The sequence below is a fragment of the Microtus oregoni genome, unplaced genomic scaffold (genome assembly GCF_018167655.1).
Source record: "Microtus oregoni isolate MIOR12 unplaced genomic scaffold, Mior012 000001F_ref0000356, whole genome shotgun sequence".
Classification (NCBI taxonomy): domain Eukaryota; kingdom Metazoa; phylum Chordata; class Mammalia; order Rodentia; family Cricetidae; genus Microtus; species Microtus oregoni.
In genome coordinates, this window is record NW_024543060.1 from 64,722,287 (window position 1) to 64,739,687 (window position 17,401).

Below are 17,401 nucleotides of genomic sequence, written 5' to 3' on the forward strand. Positions count from 1 at the left end.
ACAGAACAAAGGAGTCCAGAAGAGAGTGGGTACATTTATTAGGAAGGAGGGTTTTCAGTTAGACCCTCATATCCCACACAAAAAAGCAGACTGTCTTTTCCAGAGGAAGGAGGGCAGGCAGAGGGCCCTGGATCCCAGGGGACGGGCAGCGTCAGCAGGACATGGAAGGCATGAGCTTGAGGTGCACAAGGCCACTGCTCAGCACCCCTCAAAGAAACGTAGTGGCTGAAATACAATCGACTCCACCCTCCAGTCTCAAAGCCAGCAGCCCAGTAGAAGACTGTCTTGTTCTCTGGCAGAGGTGCGTGGGTCGAGGTCGTGGCGGAAGGAGAGGACTCATTTCTTGTTACCTCTTGCTGCTCCTGCGGGTTTCTTTGCCATTGCTGACAGGGTTGCTGGAGGGGCCGGGAAGGCCAGAAGGTGTGTGGTTGGGTTGGCTTCGAGTGATTCGGGTGCTGGGAGGATGTGAGGGAGTGTGAGAGGGGTGGGGGCCACCACCGGGGCCTGGTGGGGTGCTCAGTCCATTCCCATTCTGGCTCTCAGAAGCTGGTCGTAGGAGAAGAAACACAGAATTAGTTTAGGTAAGAGCCCATCCTCAAGGCCTACTTCCACGCCCCGCAAGTGGATGGGTCGTCACGCACAGCTGTCTGAGTGCTGACCAAGCATAAAAAGACTGTCGTGAAGATGAATGGGGCCCTAGCCTCATTTTTTTTTTTATAAATAAAAGTTTATTGGGGTTTCCAGTTCAGCGGGTAAGTCCATGACCATCATGACAGGGAAGGCTTGATAATTTTAACTGTCAGCTTGACACAACCTAGAGTCTCCTGGGAAGTGTCAGTGAGGGACTGTCTACATTGTTGGGTGTGTATATAGGGGACTGTAATTAATACTGTGGGAAGACCCCGTCCACTGTGGGTGGCGCCATCCCCTAGGCAGGCAGTTCTGAATAAATAGCGAGTGCAGTAAGCAACAGACTACAGATACAAATGGGACCCTTTGGTAGCTTTGGGACCCGCTACATGAACTCTGGTATATGTTCTTTGGGAATCACACCTGGAATTAGCTGTTGGGTTCAAGGCTCTGAAAAAATGTCCTAAGGCCCAAGGTGATTGTAAATGGAGCAGCATGGGCAGAAGGGCTGAGGTTTCTGTTCAGTGAAAATCCCTCTACCACTGAGGAGCCTCTTAGCTGTTCATCACATCCTGTCCCCCCACATATATTCCGTATTTACTGTGTGTACGCCCGTGTGTGTGTGTGTGTGTGTGTGTGTGTGTACATGCATACGACTTTCAGAAGTCTACCATGTGGATGCACTGGGGATTGAACTCAGGTTGTCAGGCTTGATGTCGAGTAGCTCCTGAACCATCTTGCTGATCCCAACACTTCTATATTTTAAATATTTAAATGGAGTCACAAATGTGAGATGATGAAACACCAGTTACTATATCGTCACCGCCCTTCCCTAGGCTGGCTTTGAACTCACAAAGATCCGCCTGCCTCTGCCTCCCGAGTGCTGGGATTAAAGGTGTGCACCACCACCGCCCAGCATGTGTGATGGTTTCTTTTTTCTTTTTAATTTATTTATTATGCATACAATATTCTGTCTGTGTGCATGTCTGCAGGCCAGAAGAGGGCACCCGACCTCTTTACAGGAAGAGCAGGCAACCTCTTTACAGATGGTTGTGAGCCACCATGTGGTTGCTGGGAATTGAACTCAGGACCTTTGGAAGAGCAGGCAATGCTCTTAACCACTGAGCCATCTCTCCAGCCCCTGTGTGATGGTTTCTTATGATACCAACTTGACAGCCTAGAATCACCTGGGAGGATGGCAAGAGGCAAGAAGGACATCTACGTTGGTTGGCCTGAGGGCATGTCTATGGGAGATTGTAATTAATGATGTGGGAAGACCCAGCCCACTGTGGGTAGCACCATTTCTCTGCTCCTGACCGTGCACATCATGTGGCCAGCTGTTTCTGTTTTCTGTTCACTGATGGACTACATGTAACCTGGAACTGTGAACTAGAAAGTCCTTCCTCCCCTGCACTGCTAGCTGCCAGGATAACTTATGACAACAGAGGGGAACTAAGATGCCTGGCGATCACAAATCACTGGGGCTGACCCCTAGCACGACACTGAGCATGGAGCCCCCTACCTGCAACCCCCCAACACACACACCAGGGAGATTAGGAGTTCTAGGCCTTACCTAGCAGTTGGAGGTCAGCCGGGGCTACATGAGACCTATTTTAAAACAGCCACCATCACCACTACTACAATACTGTCATGAGGCTGGCAAGATGGCTCAGAGGATAAGGACAGCGGCTGCCAAACCTGATGGCTTGAGTTCTGTCCCCGGAACCCACACAGTAGGAGAACTGACACCCACAGGCTGTCCTCTGACGTCCACATGAGTGCCCACATTAGCTGACCAGGAAACATAAGGCCAAAAATTGTGCTGGATCTCCTGGAACTAGAACTGCCATGAAAGAGTGCTGGGAACCAAATCAGGTCCTCTACACGGGCAGCCAGTGCTCTAAACCAACAAGCCATCTCTCTAGCCCTTAAGTCATTTTCAACTGAAAACAGAGATGCTGATTGTGTGTGTGTTTGAGACAGGGTGTCTCTGTGTAACAGCCCTGGATGTCCTGGAACTCACTTTGTAGACCATGTTGGCCTCAAACTCACAGAGATCCACCTGCCTCTGTACCCGAGTGCTGGGATTAAATGCATGTGCCACCGCAGATGCTAATTTTTATAGTGTGATGAAATAGCATCGATTTGTATTATACCATTGGAGGTTCTCCACAAAGCCAGAACCAGTAGGTGATATATACAGTCACATATCAAATGAGGGACTGTCTGCCAGGGACTATAATTAACTTAATCACATGGGAAGACTCAGTCCACTGTGGGTGGCTCTTTTTTTTTTTGTTTGTTTGTTTGTTTGTTTGAGCCCTGACTGTCCTGGAACTTGCTAAGTAGAACAGGCTGGCCTTGAACTCACAGAGACGCACCTGTTGGTAACTCACAAGAGATGGGATTAAGGGTGTAGACTGCTTTGCCGGGCTTGGGTGGCCCATTCTAAGAGCTGAACTCCAGCATGAAAGCACAAATTCAGTCTCTTTGCTTGTGATTGGATACATAGCCTTTGGTCTCAGTCAGCAACAGCCAGACAGAGCAAGACAGCCACAAATGGCTTAGGCACTGGCTACTTTTCCAGCTGACCCAGGTTTGGCTCCTAGCATCCACACTGCAGCTAACAACCACCTGTAACTCTAGTTTCAGTGGATCTATGACCCTCTTCTGGCCTCCTTGGGCATTGCATGCATGTGGTACAGACATACATGTAGGCAAAACATACATATAAAGTAAAAATAGATTAAAAAATATCACTTTTTTTCTTTTCGAGACAGGGCTTTTCTGTGTAGTCCTGGCTGACCTGGAACTAGCTCTGTGACCTTCCCATTGCCTACTGCTACTGCAGCCAGAGCAGTTGCAGCGTAAGGCAACAGGATGTGTTTGCAGTGATGCGGCTAAAGCAGCCTGAAGAGCGGTGGGCCTTAAAAAGGCGCAGCACACAGTTATGGATCATATCCCTTATAATCAGTTACCATGTGATCATATGTTACTGCGTAAGTATTTACCGTTCTTTTTGTTTTCTGTTTAGTTTTTGTTTCTTCAACATAGGGTTTCTCTATGTAGCTCTGGCTGTCCTGGAACTCATTCTGTAGACCAGGCAGGCCTTGAACTCTGAGATCCACCTGCCTCTGCCTCCCAAGTGTGGGATTAAAGGTGTGCGCCACCACTGCTAGGCACTTGTGACAATTCTTTGGTCTCATCTCCCTGGTGCTGGGATTATGCTCATGAAAACTTAAATAACAATATAATGATTTTTAAAATTGTAGCATATGCCTTTAATCCCTTAGTGAGACCTAAGCAGGGAATTCTTTGTGAATTTGGGCCAGCCTGGCCTACCTTGTATTAAAAGAAAGAAAAAGAAAAAGGAAGGAAAACGACAAACTAAAAAGAAAACCATAGGTCATGCCACATAGCTTAGGGAGGTAGTAGGCCACACAATCAAGGGATGTGTGTATGTAACTCTTTCTCTGAATATAGTCCCATCACTTAGTAATTTGTGACTATATATTTATATATATGAGTGTGTATATATGGACTTATTACAAGAATATTTTAAATATGGTCCATATAAACTTGTTTGCTCTCAATAGTCACTGGCAACTGTGGAGAAAGCATTTCCCTTTTATTTTTGACTCGTGACAAAAGGAGAGAGCCCTGTAGCTCTGTCGTCCGTGGATGGGACCAGGCTCCACATCTTAATACTACTGAGGAGGTATGCAAATGAAGGCACAGGGAGACCCACGTGGTAGACGGTAGCCTTGAGAGAAGGGACAGGTGGGCAGAAAGAAATGTACTTATTTACCTGGAGAGGCAGCAGGGGGTCCTGTGGTAGCTGGCGGGGCAGCAGGGCCACTGTCATTTTGCACCTGAAAGCACAGATTGACAGGCTGGTCGGTCACACACTCAGACCCTCCTCAGCACCACGCTGATTTGCACCTCTTCTCCAGACCGGGGACTCACCGATTTGTTGGGCGCCTGCTGAGTGTTATATTCTGGACTGGGCTCACTGAAATTAGGAACTTCGGAATAAACCATGCAGAATCTGCAAGGAAAGAAGCCAAAGCCTTGGAGCCATCTTTTGGGCCACAGACAAATCCGGCCCTGAGGTGTGTGGCCTGCACAGGCTTGTCTGCAATGCCTTCTGGGAAACCGTAACTTTCTGACTGGAGCAGCTAGTGCTTACCCAAATTCCCAAGGCAGAACTTACTCGCCAATCTTCTGCAGATCGCCCCCACGGCCGGTGTATAGTGTCAGGCAACCCTTGAACACGGAAGCATACCTGTGGGGTGGAGTGGGGGCAAGCAGGATTCAGTCTTGAGAAAAGCGTAGCGACTTTTAACCACACCCTCCAGCTGTTGCTGCTAGGAGCCTTGACTTACCCTTTGGTGAGTCGGATAATGTCGCCAGGCTGGATTAGGTTGCCCACATCGTCCCACACGGAGATATTGATGCTGCCCGTTTTGTCTGCTACTTTACAGGTCCGAACCTCGTGCCCGTCCTTGGTCTTAGTCACTCGGCCTTTGAGGGAAGAAATACATGGGGGTCGAATTAAAGTCCTACAAGTGGTGTGGTGGTAGCGGAAGTCTGGGTATTGTTTGAGTGAGGTGAAAGTGTAGACGCTAAGCAAAGCTCATATCCCTCCTTGGGGCAGGAGGTTATGCGTGGGTGTGGGGTGAGACAGGAGGGTCCAGCACCATGGAGAGAACCCTGAGTGGAAAAGGCCCGCGTGGCTCTTGAGGCATTAGGCTATCTAGAGTTCTGGTTACTCTCTTCCCACGGGCAGCTAGCTCCTGTGCCAGCAGGTCTGAGGGATTAGAGGGCCTTGGGGAGTCTCCTCCCAGTGCAGGCAACAAGTTCAGAACGCAGGCGGTGGTCCCGTGTGCCCCAACTCTCCATGCTCCTCCCCATTTGCTCCCCCCACCCCCCGAGTCCACTGCGCATGCAAAGCCACCTGTCTCCAGTACAATGAAGATGAGGTTCAGGTTCTTGAGCCCGGGCTTGATATCCTTCACGAAGGTCTCGGTCGTCATGCTTCCCGAACCGCGGCACCCCGCTGGAAGTGGAAACGGGAGATGAAGGCTCAAGGTCTGGAGCCTTCGTCCCCATGCTCCCGCTTGGCCTACCCACCACACCAGGCGGGGATCCGGCAGCCTTGGTCCTTCTCTAACCCTTCTAGGAGGTGAGAAACGAACTTCCCTGGGGGCCTCGTACTTCAAGATCAGAACTCAGAGATCTCTGGATAAGATGCTTAGGGGCTGGCCCTCCCTCGGTCAGGATGCTTTTAGTCTCACGCTCCGAAGCAGGGAGGCTAAAGGAGACTCCTAGAGAACTCGGTGCAGAGCCAGGGACCAGAAACTTACTCCGCAGATCTTCCTGAACCCTCATCCCACACCCAGAACTCGGACCATCCCCTCCCCACCCACAGCCCACTACCCACCCAGCCGGCAGGCGGGACCGTGCACACCGCCAAGCCACCCGCAGGGGGAGCCAGGGGGCTAGCTGCCCCCGGATGCTGCGGAGTGGAACGCGGGAGCGCAAACATTCCCGGAAGTGTCCCCTGACCTTCTCCAGCCAATAGGGACCGATGCGCTCTCCAGTGTCCCGCCTCCAGCCACCGCCCCTCCAATCAGACTCCGATATTCACGCGTCGCGAACGGGGCGGGTTTAGGCTTTAAAGGAGCCTTGAGGGAGATTACTTCCGTAGGAGAAAAGATGGACGGACCACCAGGGGGCGCCTCAACTAGCAATCATTCCTTTGGCTCAGAGAAAGGACTTCAAGCTCCCAAGAGTTTTTTTTTCCTTTTCAAGTAGTGGCACAATGGAGAAAAGGTCCAAGGGTTTTGGAATGCAGCGGACAAAAGTTTGAATCCCAGCCTGTCTCTTCGCTTCTTTTCTCTGCAATTCTTAAACAAATAAATTCCATTTTTACACATCAAAATGGAAAGTTCGGTAAAAAGCGATGCCTAAGACAGGGCAGGAATTTACGCATACGGGGCCTTCATATTTATTTATTTATTATTTATTTATTTATTTGGTTTTTCGAGACAGGGTTTCTCTGTGGTTTTGGAGCCTGTCCTGGAACTAGCTCTAGTAGACCAGGCTGGTCTCGAACTCACAGAGATCCGCCTGCCTCTGCCTCCCAAGTGCTGGGATTAAAGGCGTGTGCCACCACCGCCCGGCATTTATTTATTAATTAAAAATTTCCACCTCCTCCCATAGGGTGCCTTCATCTTTAATACACTATTCGACCTCAGCATCAATGGCATTTACTCATAGAAAGGCATTAGGCAGACTCAGTCTCCTTGTGGCAGAAATGGAACCCAGGACATAAAAAAAGCAAGTTTCATTTGGTTCACAAGGCATGTCTGGTTCCTATTTTCTTTTCTCACTGGACCTTATAGTTTCCTCGAGCACGAAACCACCCAGAACTTTTAGTTTCCTTGGATTGTCAGAGTGTCTTCAAAGGCTCGGTATTATTTTGTATTCTTTTTTTGCTTGTTTTTTTTTTTTTTTTTGTTTTGAGACAGGGTTTCTCTGTAGCTTTGGAGCCTGTCCTGGAACTCGATCAGTAAACCAAGCTGGCCTCGAACTCACAGTCCTGTGTCTGCCTCCCGAGTGCTGGGATTAAAGACGTGCGCCACCACCACACCGCTAGCTCTATATTCTTATAAATAAACCAGTTACCTATGTAATAATGTGTATTTCATTGTGAAAAGATACTATAACAGATACTGTTTGACACAAGTTAGCCTAAGAGGTAACGTAATTGCACTTTTTGTCTTGCTTAATCCCTTACCTATCACAGAGGCATTTATTTATTTATTTATTTATTTATACTTTAGCCGTTTTCAGGGACCTTAAGGACTTCAGCTGTCCTTAAGGCTCATAACATAGCATCACTATTGCCCGCCTTTTCTAAATATCTGCAGAAGCACAGAGGCTTTTAAACTCCACCACGATTTTCCTCGAAGCCCGGGTTCTCTCCCACCCACATCCCTCCAATCACGGCGCCGCACCCTTAGGGAATCAAACCCTTTAGTGTTTCAGGGCGCTCTGGGTTTTTTGAAGAGGCATCGTGAATGCCGCAAGAGTGTGCGGCTGGCAGGCGGGCGACCCTTAGAACACCCCAGATCAAAGCTTTGCGGCAAGACACTCCCTCCCCACCCCGCAGCCTTCCAAGTTAACTGCTGTATCCATTCCCGTGACAGTGAGTCACAAGGTCGGGAGGCTCGGCGAGGCTGACCACAGCTCTGGAAACTGAGGGACTGGGAGGACAGCAGGTCACCAGTTGCCCCGAGGCTGTCTCGCCCCGGCGTTGCTTCAGTTCTAGCACCCGAGACGTGCATTATCGAACGCGGAGCGACTTAGCAGGGCGGTACACCCAGGATCGCCCCAGAATGTCACACCTGAAGGACACAGTCCTCCCCCCCAAATGGCTATAAAGTCCCAGCCGGGGTCCTGAAGAACTTCCGGCCCCGAGAGGAGGCCTAGCTAGCCCAGGTCCCGCGTTGGCAGCTCGCGGGGAGCGTCGGGTCGCCACCGAGTTAAACAAAGGGGCGGGGTTTGGTGACGGGCTTCCGCCCCGTTGCGTAGCAGCAGTGGGCGTGGCAAAGGGTTAGTCCAAGACAACCAGGAGTGGTCGGAACCCTTTTCCCCATCCTTCCCTTCCCCTTCCCCTGCCGGGAAAGGCTGAGACCCGGCACCCAGGCTACCCCGCGGCCGCCGTGGCCTCAGCTCCAGTCTGGCCCCGCGTCCGGAGAACCCAGGCTGCGTCCAGAGCGGTGCGTAACGCGCCTGAGCGAGCTTCCAACCCAGGGTGTGGGAGGGGAGGGGAGCGGAGGGGGCGAGGTCCCAGTGGATTGGCGCCTGGGTCGGAGGTGCCGGGGGTCGAGAGGAAGCGGAAAATGGAGGAAGGGAGCTAGCTCGGCTGGGAGGAGTCGGTGGTGAGCTGGGGGCTCTGGAGCTTGGGGAGGTCCTTTGGAGTAGCGAAGCCTTGGAAGTGCGGGAGTGGCCTTGTGCTGGCCTGAGGACCGGGGAGGAGCAGACCGCTCGGGCTAGGGGACAACGTGGAGTTTAAATGGCAATGATTGACGGGGCTGGAGGCGAGGAAGGGAACGTTCTGGGGGCTAGCCTTGGCAGGAACCGCGGAACCCAAACCTCCGCCCTCCGAGCGCCATAGCTTGGCTTCTTTCCCATGCCTTGTCTTTGGCAGCCTTGTCTTTCTCTTTTATTCCTTCGCCGCTCCTCTCCCCTCCCACCCCTCCGTGGAGGACTCTTACATTCCTTACATCCTTGCCCCTGAATGATTTGCAGCTCCGCTCTCCCGTCTGCACATCTCCTCACTTTATACCCTGGGAACCCACCCCAGCCCAAGGAGGCAGAACAGTTGGTGGGTAGAGAGCAGGGAACAGGAGAAAGAGCCGAAAGCAAGAAGGATTGAGCGTGTTTTTGGATTAGCATACACTTTTCCTACTAAGAAACTAGCTTCATCTCAACTGGTAGCAAATGTGGCGGTCACGAAGGCCACTGTTGTCAGAGCCTGATCTGTGAGAATCTTGGCAGGTACTTCTTATTCAATATTTTAGCTAATAATAGTGTTGCTGTTTGCTAGTATTTCCTCAAGAAGGAATGGGATTGAATAGCGGTAAGAGAAGGTGAGGGGAAAGAGAAGGTATTGGTACCACTCTGTTTCCAGTAGACCCCATGGCAGGGCCTGCTTCCCAGTAATTGAAAAGAAGGAACAAACAATGCCATACATTTCCTCTTGTCCCTGTGAATTTATTGTCCCTTCCTGTTGCCACAACTAATAGCAGTCTAGAATCTCCTTTTATATTCATTATCTTGTTTGATTTCTGAGATAATATGTAAGATAAGGCAAGTGTCATCTCTGTTTGACAGTTGGAGAGACTGAAAACTAAAAGGTTGCAATGGCTTATCTGAAGTTGTCTGGTTGTTGGGTGGCAGAGCTATGGCTGGGATAACCCAAGACCTTTCTCTCCGGGCTCTCTGCTTGGTCCACAATCTCTGGTCCCATTTTCCCAGTTGCGGGAAGCTTTTTCGTTTCTGGGTGTGAAATTTGACCCTAGGAGACTGAGTATAGCCAATAATCCCTCTTCCTGGAAGCATTTTTTGTGGTCCAGGTGCGTGTGCCAGATTGTTGGGAAATGGGGTATTGTGCAAAGGAAGGAAGCTTTCCGTCTGCCGTGTTATGTGTGTTTCGGGGGAACAAGTAGTGTAGAGGAGCTTCAGCTCTCACACTCTCTTCTGGGTCGCCGGGAAGAGAAAGGGCCAGGTTCTACACCTTCGTCTCTTCGCTGGATAACACACGCCGAGCATGCTGCAGTTGAGCGTTTGAACTGTCGAGCAAATGTTCCGTATTCGGGAGATGGAGACTGTATGTTCTGCACGAAAGTCGTCATCATCGCTGGGTGGGGGTGGCACACGCCTTTAATCCCAGCACACAGGAGGCAGAGGCAGGCAGATCTCTGTGAGTTCGAGGCCAGCCTGATTGACAGAGCTAGTGCCAGGACAATTAGGGCTACACAGAGAAACCCTGCCTGGAAAAACCAACAATAATAATAATAAAATGAAAAAAAATTTTATCCTATTTCATCCCAACATAGCCCTTGAACTATTGATCCACACATCACAATGATGCAAGAAGCATGGTTAGCGGGAGTTTGGTTAGTATTCCTGTCTGTCACTGAAGGGGCTTGGTTCCATCTCTGTAGGCATGGCTCTGCCTCCAGTCAGCCCAGCCCCGCTGCTCTAACCTGCCAAGTTGCCCTCCTTGGAACACCACCCCATGTTTCCCTCCTTACCAGTTATTTGAGAAAGGGTCAACCTACCTGTAGTCCAACCCTGTAGCCCCTGCTGACCTTGAATTTGCAGTGATCCTCCTGTCTCAGCCTCCCAGGAGTTAGGTACAGGTAGGAGCTGATTTTTGAGTACCACTGGTTTCCTCAGCCCCCACCCCTCTTCTCTCCTTTTTTAAAGCCTGATTTCTCCTTCAGGAGTATTTCCCAATTTGCATCTATAGCTGCATCCTTGGTTGTCTCTGTCAAATAATGTTCTCCACATGGAAGGTGGGGCCTGGATGCTTTGGGTTTTGTTTTTGTTTTGTTAAAGACAGGGTGTCTCTGTGTAGCCCTGATGTCCTGGAACTCACTCTGTAGACCAAGCCTATCTCAAACTCACAAGAGATCTGTCTTGCCTCTGCCTCCCAAGTGCTGGGAGTAAAGGCGCGCACCACCACTGCCCGGCTGCGTTTTGAAAGTTTTAATTTTTTTTTAAAAAATATTTATTTATTTATTATGTATACAATATTCTGTCTGTGTGTATGACCGCAGGCCAGAAGAGGACACCAGACCCCATTACAGATGGTTGTGAGCCACCATGTGGTTGCTGGGAATTGAACTCAGGACCTTTGGAAGAGCAGGCAATGCTCTTAACCTCTGAGCCATCTCTCCAGCCCCCCCCCCTTTTTTTTTTTTTTGAGACTGGGTCTCATATAGGCCAGGCTGACCTTGAACTCCTGCTCTTGATCCCAAGATCCCAAGTTCGAGGATTGCAGTGCGAACCAGCATTTCTGCTTTGGCCTAATTCTCTCTTATTGAAAACTGGGTTTGGACACACTTTATTTATTTATTTATTTATTTGGTTTTTTCGAGACAGGGTTTCTCTGTGGTTTTGGAGCCTGTCCTGGAACTAGTTCTTGTAGACCAGGCTGGTCTCGAACTCACAGAGATCCGCCTGCCTCTGCCTCCCGAGTGCTGGGATTAAAGGCGTGCGCCACCACTGCCCGGCTGGACACACTTTAGAAATAGACTTCTTGATTTATTGAGACAGGGTCTCTGTGCTGTCCAGGCTGGCTTGAAACTCAGTGCCTTCCCACTTGAGTCCTGGCTTCCAGGCATGCGCCATCTTGTCCAGCTCAGGGCTTTTTCTGTGGCACTAAGGATTGGGTCCCATTGCCCTGTAAATGCCAGGCAGTGCAAATGTTCTGCTGCTGCATCTCAAGCCAGCAGTTTTGTTTTTGTTTTTGTTTGAGACAAGGTTTGGCCATGCATCCTACGCTCGCTATGTAGTTGGAGCTGGCCTCGAACTCAGAATTCTCCTACTTCACCTTCTGAGTGCTGGGATGACAGGCATGAGCTACCTACCGGTCATGGTCTCCAGAATTCTTTTGACAGGAAATAATTTGTGAGAAAGCACTTTGCAAACATTCGAGGTTAGTACAGGGAAAATAAGAATTCATATGCTGAATAAAGAAGTATAAATACAGGGACTGGAGAGATGACTCAGTGGTTAAGTGTACTGACTGCTCTTTCAGACAACCAGGGTTCAATGCCAAAAACCTTCAAGGCAGTTCACAGCTGTCTGTAACTCCAGTAACAGTGGATCAGTTCCCAGACCAGGCACAGTGTGATGCACAGACATAGGAGGCTGTACCCCATATATAAAAAAAATGAGATAAAACAATTTTCTAAAATTAATGTGTATGTATATCCCCATCAACCAGTTCCAAAATAACTACACAGAGACTTACTATTAATTATAAATGCTCAGCCATAGCTCAGCTTATAACAACCCTTTTCTCTTCATCTGATGCTGCCCCAAGGCTCATTTACCTCCTCGGTGTACTTCCCACCCTGCTTCCTCTCGTCTCGTGGTGTGTCCTACAACTCTGCCTTCTCCCCAGCATTCTCTCCGCCCTGAAAACCTTGCCTCGCCATCAGCCAGTCAGCTTTTTTATCAGACCAATCACAGCGACATATATTCACACAGTGTAAAGGAATAGTCCGTGTGTGTGTGTGTCAGGACCCCAGGTACCCTTGAATTTTGATCTTCTTGCCTCTACTTCCGGAACACTAAGATTATGGGCCTGCATCACTACCCCCTCCCCCAGTTTGTGTGGTGCTGGGATGAAGTTCATGACTTTGTACGCACAAGCAATCGACCCCAGAGCTACAGACTCAACGCTCCTTTTTCTTTTTCTATATATTTTTAAACAAATCTTGCCTCCAGTAGCTTTGCTTTCTACCTTTGCTGCTGTTTCTTTCCCTCCACTCGCTGTGTTTGACTCTACTAGACCAAGTCCCTCGTTTGTAGAGTGGTACAGAAACCTGCAGCCCTGAGAGGAGTTTCTCATCTGCCACCTGGATGCCCCGCCCACCTGGATGCCCCGCCCACCTGGATGCCCCGCCCACCATGTCTCCACACGTCCCATTCCCCACCCCTACTGCTAAATGGCAATCATTTCCCTACTGACTTTTTTTTTCTTCCCTGTTCCTTTTAATAGATTACTCCTGATTGTGACATCATACCCACCCCTTGGCCATGAAACTTGTCACTAGGAAGAAAGGCTCAGTTGGAGAATAGCCAACAAGATGGGATCCTTGGAGCATTTCCTGAGTGGCCCAGAGCGGAGGCATCAGGGGGTTGGAACCTTGTGAACAGGGAGCCTACCCCCACCACCTGGAAGGTAAACAGCCCGGATCTGAAATCTCATTTCGGACTTGCTTCTGTTCTCTGTGAAGATCCCTCCTGACCTCGAAAACCCGGTTCCCTGAAGCTCTCTGCAATGAATGCATGCTATCCTGTTTGTGTCTCTAATTTTGTTGATAGTTTTTTTTAATTGATTTTTATTGAGCTCTACATTTTTCTCTGCTCCCCTCCTTGCCTCTACCCTCCCCACTTCAATCCTCCCCCAAGGTCCCCAGGCTCCCAATTTACTCAGGAGATCTTGTCTTTTTGTACTTTCTACTTCCCATGTAGATTAGATCTATGTAAGTTTCTCTTAGTGTCTGCATTGTTGTCTAAGTTCTCTGGGATTGTGGTTTGTAGGCTGGCTTTCTTTGCTTTATGTTTAAAAACCACCTATGAGTGAGTACATCATAATTGTCTTTCTGTGTCTGGGTTACCTCACTCATTGTTGATAGTTTTATTTTGTTCATTTTGTACACTCACTGGATTATACCTGTGCCTTAGTGAGAAGAGAGTCATGTTTTCTCTTTCCCCTACAAGTCTCGGTTGACAAGAGGATTGTATACTTAGGATGAAAGGAGATTTGGATTGACCACACAGTGCTGTGAGCTGCTGGACAGCTGGGAGTCCCTGCTGTCTTTCGAAGCCTGGCAGGCCTTAAATCAGACATTTGATTGGTTCTTAAAGAACTATAGGCCCAGCCCGGCAGTGGTGGCGCATGCCTTTAATCCCAGAACTCAGGAGGCAGAGGCAGGAGTATCTTTGTGAGTTCGAGGGCAGCCTGGTCTACAAGAGCTAGTTCCAGGACAGGCTCCAAAGCTACACAGAGAAGCCCTGTCTCGAAAAACAAACAAATAAAAAACTGTAGGCCTTCTGAATTCTTCAAGAAGGTGAATTTAGCCGGGCGGTGGTGGCGCATGCCTTTAATCCCAGCACTCGGGAGGCAGAGACAGGTGGATCTCTGTGAGTTCGAGGCCAGCCTGGTCTACAAGAGCTAGTTCCAGGTCAGGAACCAAAAGCTACAGAGAAACCCTATCTCGAAAAATCAAAAAAAAAAAAAAAAAAAAAAAAAAAAAAAGAAGGTGAATTTAGGGCTGAAAAGATGGTTCAGTGCATAAGAGCTCTTGCTGTGAAAGCAAAAAGAGCCAAGTTCAAATCCTCACTAGCTGTGTAAAAGCCTATAAACAAACATTGGGGGTGAGAGGTGGTCAGGTTCCAGGAGTGACACTGGCACACACTGCACACACATGAAGGAAGGGAGGGAGGGAGGAAGAACTCCCAATTAAATGTACTAAAGAAACTCAACTTTAAAAGTCCTCTGAGCCGGGCTGGAGAGATGGCTCAGTGGTTAAGAGCATTGCCTGCTCTTCCAAAGGTCCTGAGTTCAATTCCCAGCAACCACATGGTGGCTCACAACCATCTGTAATGAGATCTGGTGCCCTCTTCTGGCCTGCAGGTATACATACAGACAGAATACTGTATACATAATAAAGAAATAAATATTTTTAAAAAAAAAGAAAAAAAAAAGTCCTCTGAGCCAGGTGTAGTGGTGCATGCCTTTAATTCCAGCACTTGGGAGGCAGAAGCAGAATGGTGGATTGCTGTGAATATGAATTGTCCAGGACAAGCAGGCCTGCATACTGAGACCCTATCTATCTCAAAACCAAAAGCCCTCTAGAGTAATAACTATCCTCTGATAAATGGCAGTTCTGGCATTCTAGGAGTAAATAGAGCTGAGAAGCCAGGCAGCCCTGCTTCCCCATCTCATAAAGGGGGAAACTGATTTCTGAAGACAGTTTCAGTTTACAGTTTCTCCTGCTATAATAATAGGAAGCTGCTTCTATAAATGGAGGTTTCTCTGTTCTCACATCCACTTCTAAATAATCATCCAGAGATTTATAAACTGTTTTACCTATAGCTCAGGCTTGTTACTATCTCATATTTAAATTAACCATTCCTATTAATTCACGTATTGCCATGTGGCCATGGCATTACTGGTCTGCTGGCATCTTATTTCTTGGGAGGTTGGCTTGTGTCTCTCCCAACTCTGCCCTTCTTTTTCCCTGTATTAGTTTGGCTTTCCCACCTAGCTATATTCTGCCTTGCTATAGGCCAAAGCAGCTTTTATTATCAACCAATGAAAACAACATATACTCACAGCATACAGAAGGATTTTCCCACAGCATTTTCCCCTTTTCTGTCTAATCAAAAAGAAAAGTTTCAACTTTAACATAGTGAAATTACAGACAATAAAACAGTTATCAAGTAAGAATTACAGTTACTATATCTAGCCTATTTGTATTAGGCAAAATTAAAGAAAATAATTATCCTATTTTGGTGAGTTTAAAGTTTTATATCTAATTTACCTTATTTTATAATTAAGAAAAACTATAATTATAACTAGCTAGTATTCAACTCCATTAAAGACCCAAGGAGGAAATAATATTACCTGAGTAAACAGGAAATGCAAACAAATGACTTCCAAAAATATAAGAAATGACAGAAACAGCTGGCTGCCTGAACAGTCACCCAAGGTTCCTCTGCAATGTTGAGGCATCCATCTTTGACATACAGGCCTAACATGTCTGATAGACTTTTCTGTGAAGTGGGGAATTTTGAAATACTATCCTGCCTTGTCTTAGCAAAGTTCAGCAGTTTGTTGCCTTCTTGTTTCTGGCTGTTCCAGTTTGGACAGTACTGTTAACAGTTGAAGCAAGGGCAGTTTCTTTGCCCACATGGCTAACTTTTGCTATAAAGAGAACAAATTTCATATGGAGTTTGTTTGATACCCATCATCTTCTCTGGAATATATTGGTGCTGCTAGGAGCAGATGTGTCTCACTGTCAGGAAAAGTCTAAGTTATTAAATGCCATATTCTGTAGGTCTTTGAAATGTTTGAAGAATACCTAGCTATCTGAAATATTTCTTTGTATATCTAGGAAACCTAACTAACATGGCTATAACTTTGATTAACTGTATTTTTGTAAATCTGTATTTCTTCCTTTTTTTTAATAGCTCAGGCCTATCACTAACTAGCTCTTACATTTAAATTAACCCATTTCTATTAATCTATGTATCACCACGTGGCCATGGGTGATACATGGGTTTTACTGGTCTGCTGGCATCTTATTTCTTGGATGGCTGGCTTGCATCTCTCCCGACTCTGCCCTTCTTTCTCCCTGTATTTAGTTTGACTTTCCCACCTAGCTATATTCTGCCTTGCTATAGGCCAAAGCAGCTTTTCTTATCAACCAATGAGAGCATCATATATTCACAGCGTACAGAAAGATTATACCACAGCACACTTCCTTTCAAGAGAGTTGCTGAGGAAGGAATTTAGTTGATGGGAAAGCTAAGTGCCTTTTGTAATAATTTTGTAACAATTGTATAATTGTCACTTCATATCCATTTTTGTTTTATATTTTATATTCTCAATCACAGAATCATAGAAACTATAGAGTGCTTTGAAAATTGCATAGCCAGGATGTTCTTGTCACACAGTGTAAGAAAACTGAGGTCCAGGGTAACACATTGTTCGGGATATCATTAGACCTAAGGCTCAGACTCAGAATTGGTGTAGTGTGGCCGCATGATGGGGTGCGCCAGCTGTGCCTTGGCACACGTAGAGGTCAGGCACAACTTTGTGGAATCGCTTCTCTCTTTCCACCGTTATGTGGCTTCCAGGGGTTGAACTCAGGTTACCAGGATTGTTTATCAAGCGTCTTTAACTGCTGAGCCACCTCACCAGCCCCATCTTACGTGAAGTAATGGAGATGAAACCTAGGCAAGCTAAGCGAACAATCTATCACTGAGTGCCGTCTCCAGCCCTGAGCAGCCTTATTTTCTGTTCCTGAACGAGGCTACTTCAAAAAAAGTAAAGTAAGTAAGCACGAGAGTTTGACTTGAGATGCTGACGAAAACCAATGAAGTAGAGACTGGCTATTTTAAACTGAGTAGTTAGCATTAGGTAATCTCAAGTCCCTTTTAGAATTAATGCAAGGGAACGTCACGTCTTTCTAGATCTGGTTATTAGGAGACAGAGAGATAGGATGACATTTTGAGGAAGTGGAGGAAAGACTACATCTCTTACCTCTCACTTGCCCTTCACCATTTGTTGAGAATGGGGACAGCATGCCCATTCACCTTAAAATATGTCGTGAGTTAAAATGGCTGCTCTAATGCTTGCCTTAGCATGTGTACATGCGTTTGTGAATGAATATGCATGCTTTAAAGAGCTGGGAATGGTGGTACACACCTTTTTTTTGAGATAGGGTTTCCC

General features: G+C 47.6%; 2 protein-coding genes and 1 non-coding gene across 5 annotated transcripts in view; 1 reads left to right on the forward strand and 2 right to left on the reverse strand.

The window, feature by feature from the left end:
* Positions 1 to 14: 14 nt before the first annotated feature.
* On the reverse strand, positions 15 to 6,205 carry Nabp2 (nucleic acid binding protein 2). The gene is made up of 7 exons (XM_041671370.1): positions 6,074 to 6,205; positions 5,588 to 5,689; positions 5,016 to 5,154; positions 4,844 to 4,915; positions 4,597 to 4,678; positions 4,439 to 4,502; positions 15 to 546 (listed from the first exon to the last, which is right to left on the reverse strand). Exons 2-7 carry the CDS (start codon positions 5,664 to 5,666, stop codon positions 347 to 349), a joined length of 636 nt encoding a protein of 211 aa, XP_041527304.1. The 5' UTR covers positions 5,667 to 5,689; positions 6,074 to 6,205; the 3' UTR covers positions 15 to 346.
* A 1,265-nt stretch (positions 6,206 to 7,470) lies between these two features.
* LOC121464789 lies at positions 7,471 to 7,579 on the reverse strand. Its single transcript, XR_005976564.1, has one exon. It is a non-coding gene; the product is annotated as a small nucleolar RNA SNORA33 (small nucleolar RNA).
* A 654-nt stretch (positions 7,580 to 8,233) lies between these two features.
* The window catches only part of Rnf41 (ring finger protein 41), a 30,821-nt gene continuing 21,653 nt past the window's right edge, over positions 8,234 to 17,401 (forward strand). For all 3 annotated transcript variants that reach the window (XM_041672586.1, XM_041672594.1, XM_041672602.1), the window contains exons 1-2: positions 8,234 to 8,417; positions 12,938 to 13,120. The gene's annotated coding sequence lies outside the window, so the exon portion shown is untranslated. The remainder of the gene's footprint in view (positions 8,418 to 12,937; positions 13,121 to 17,401) is intronic.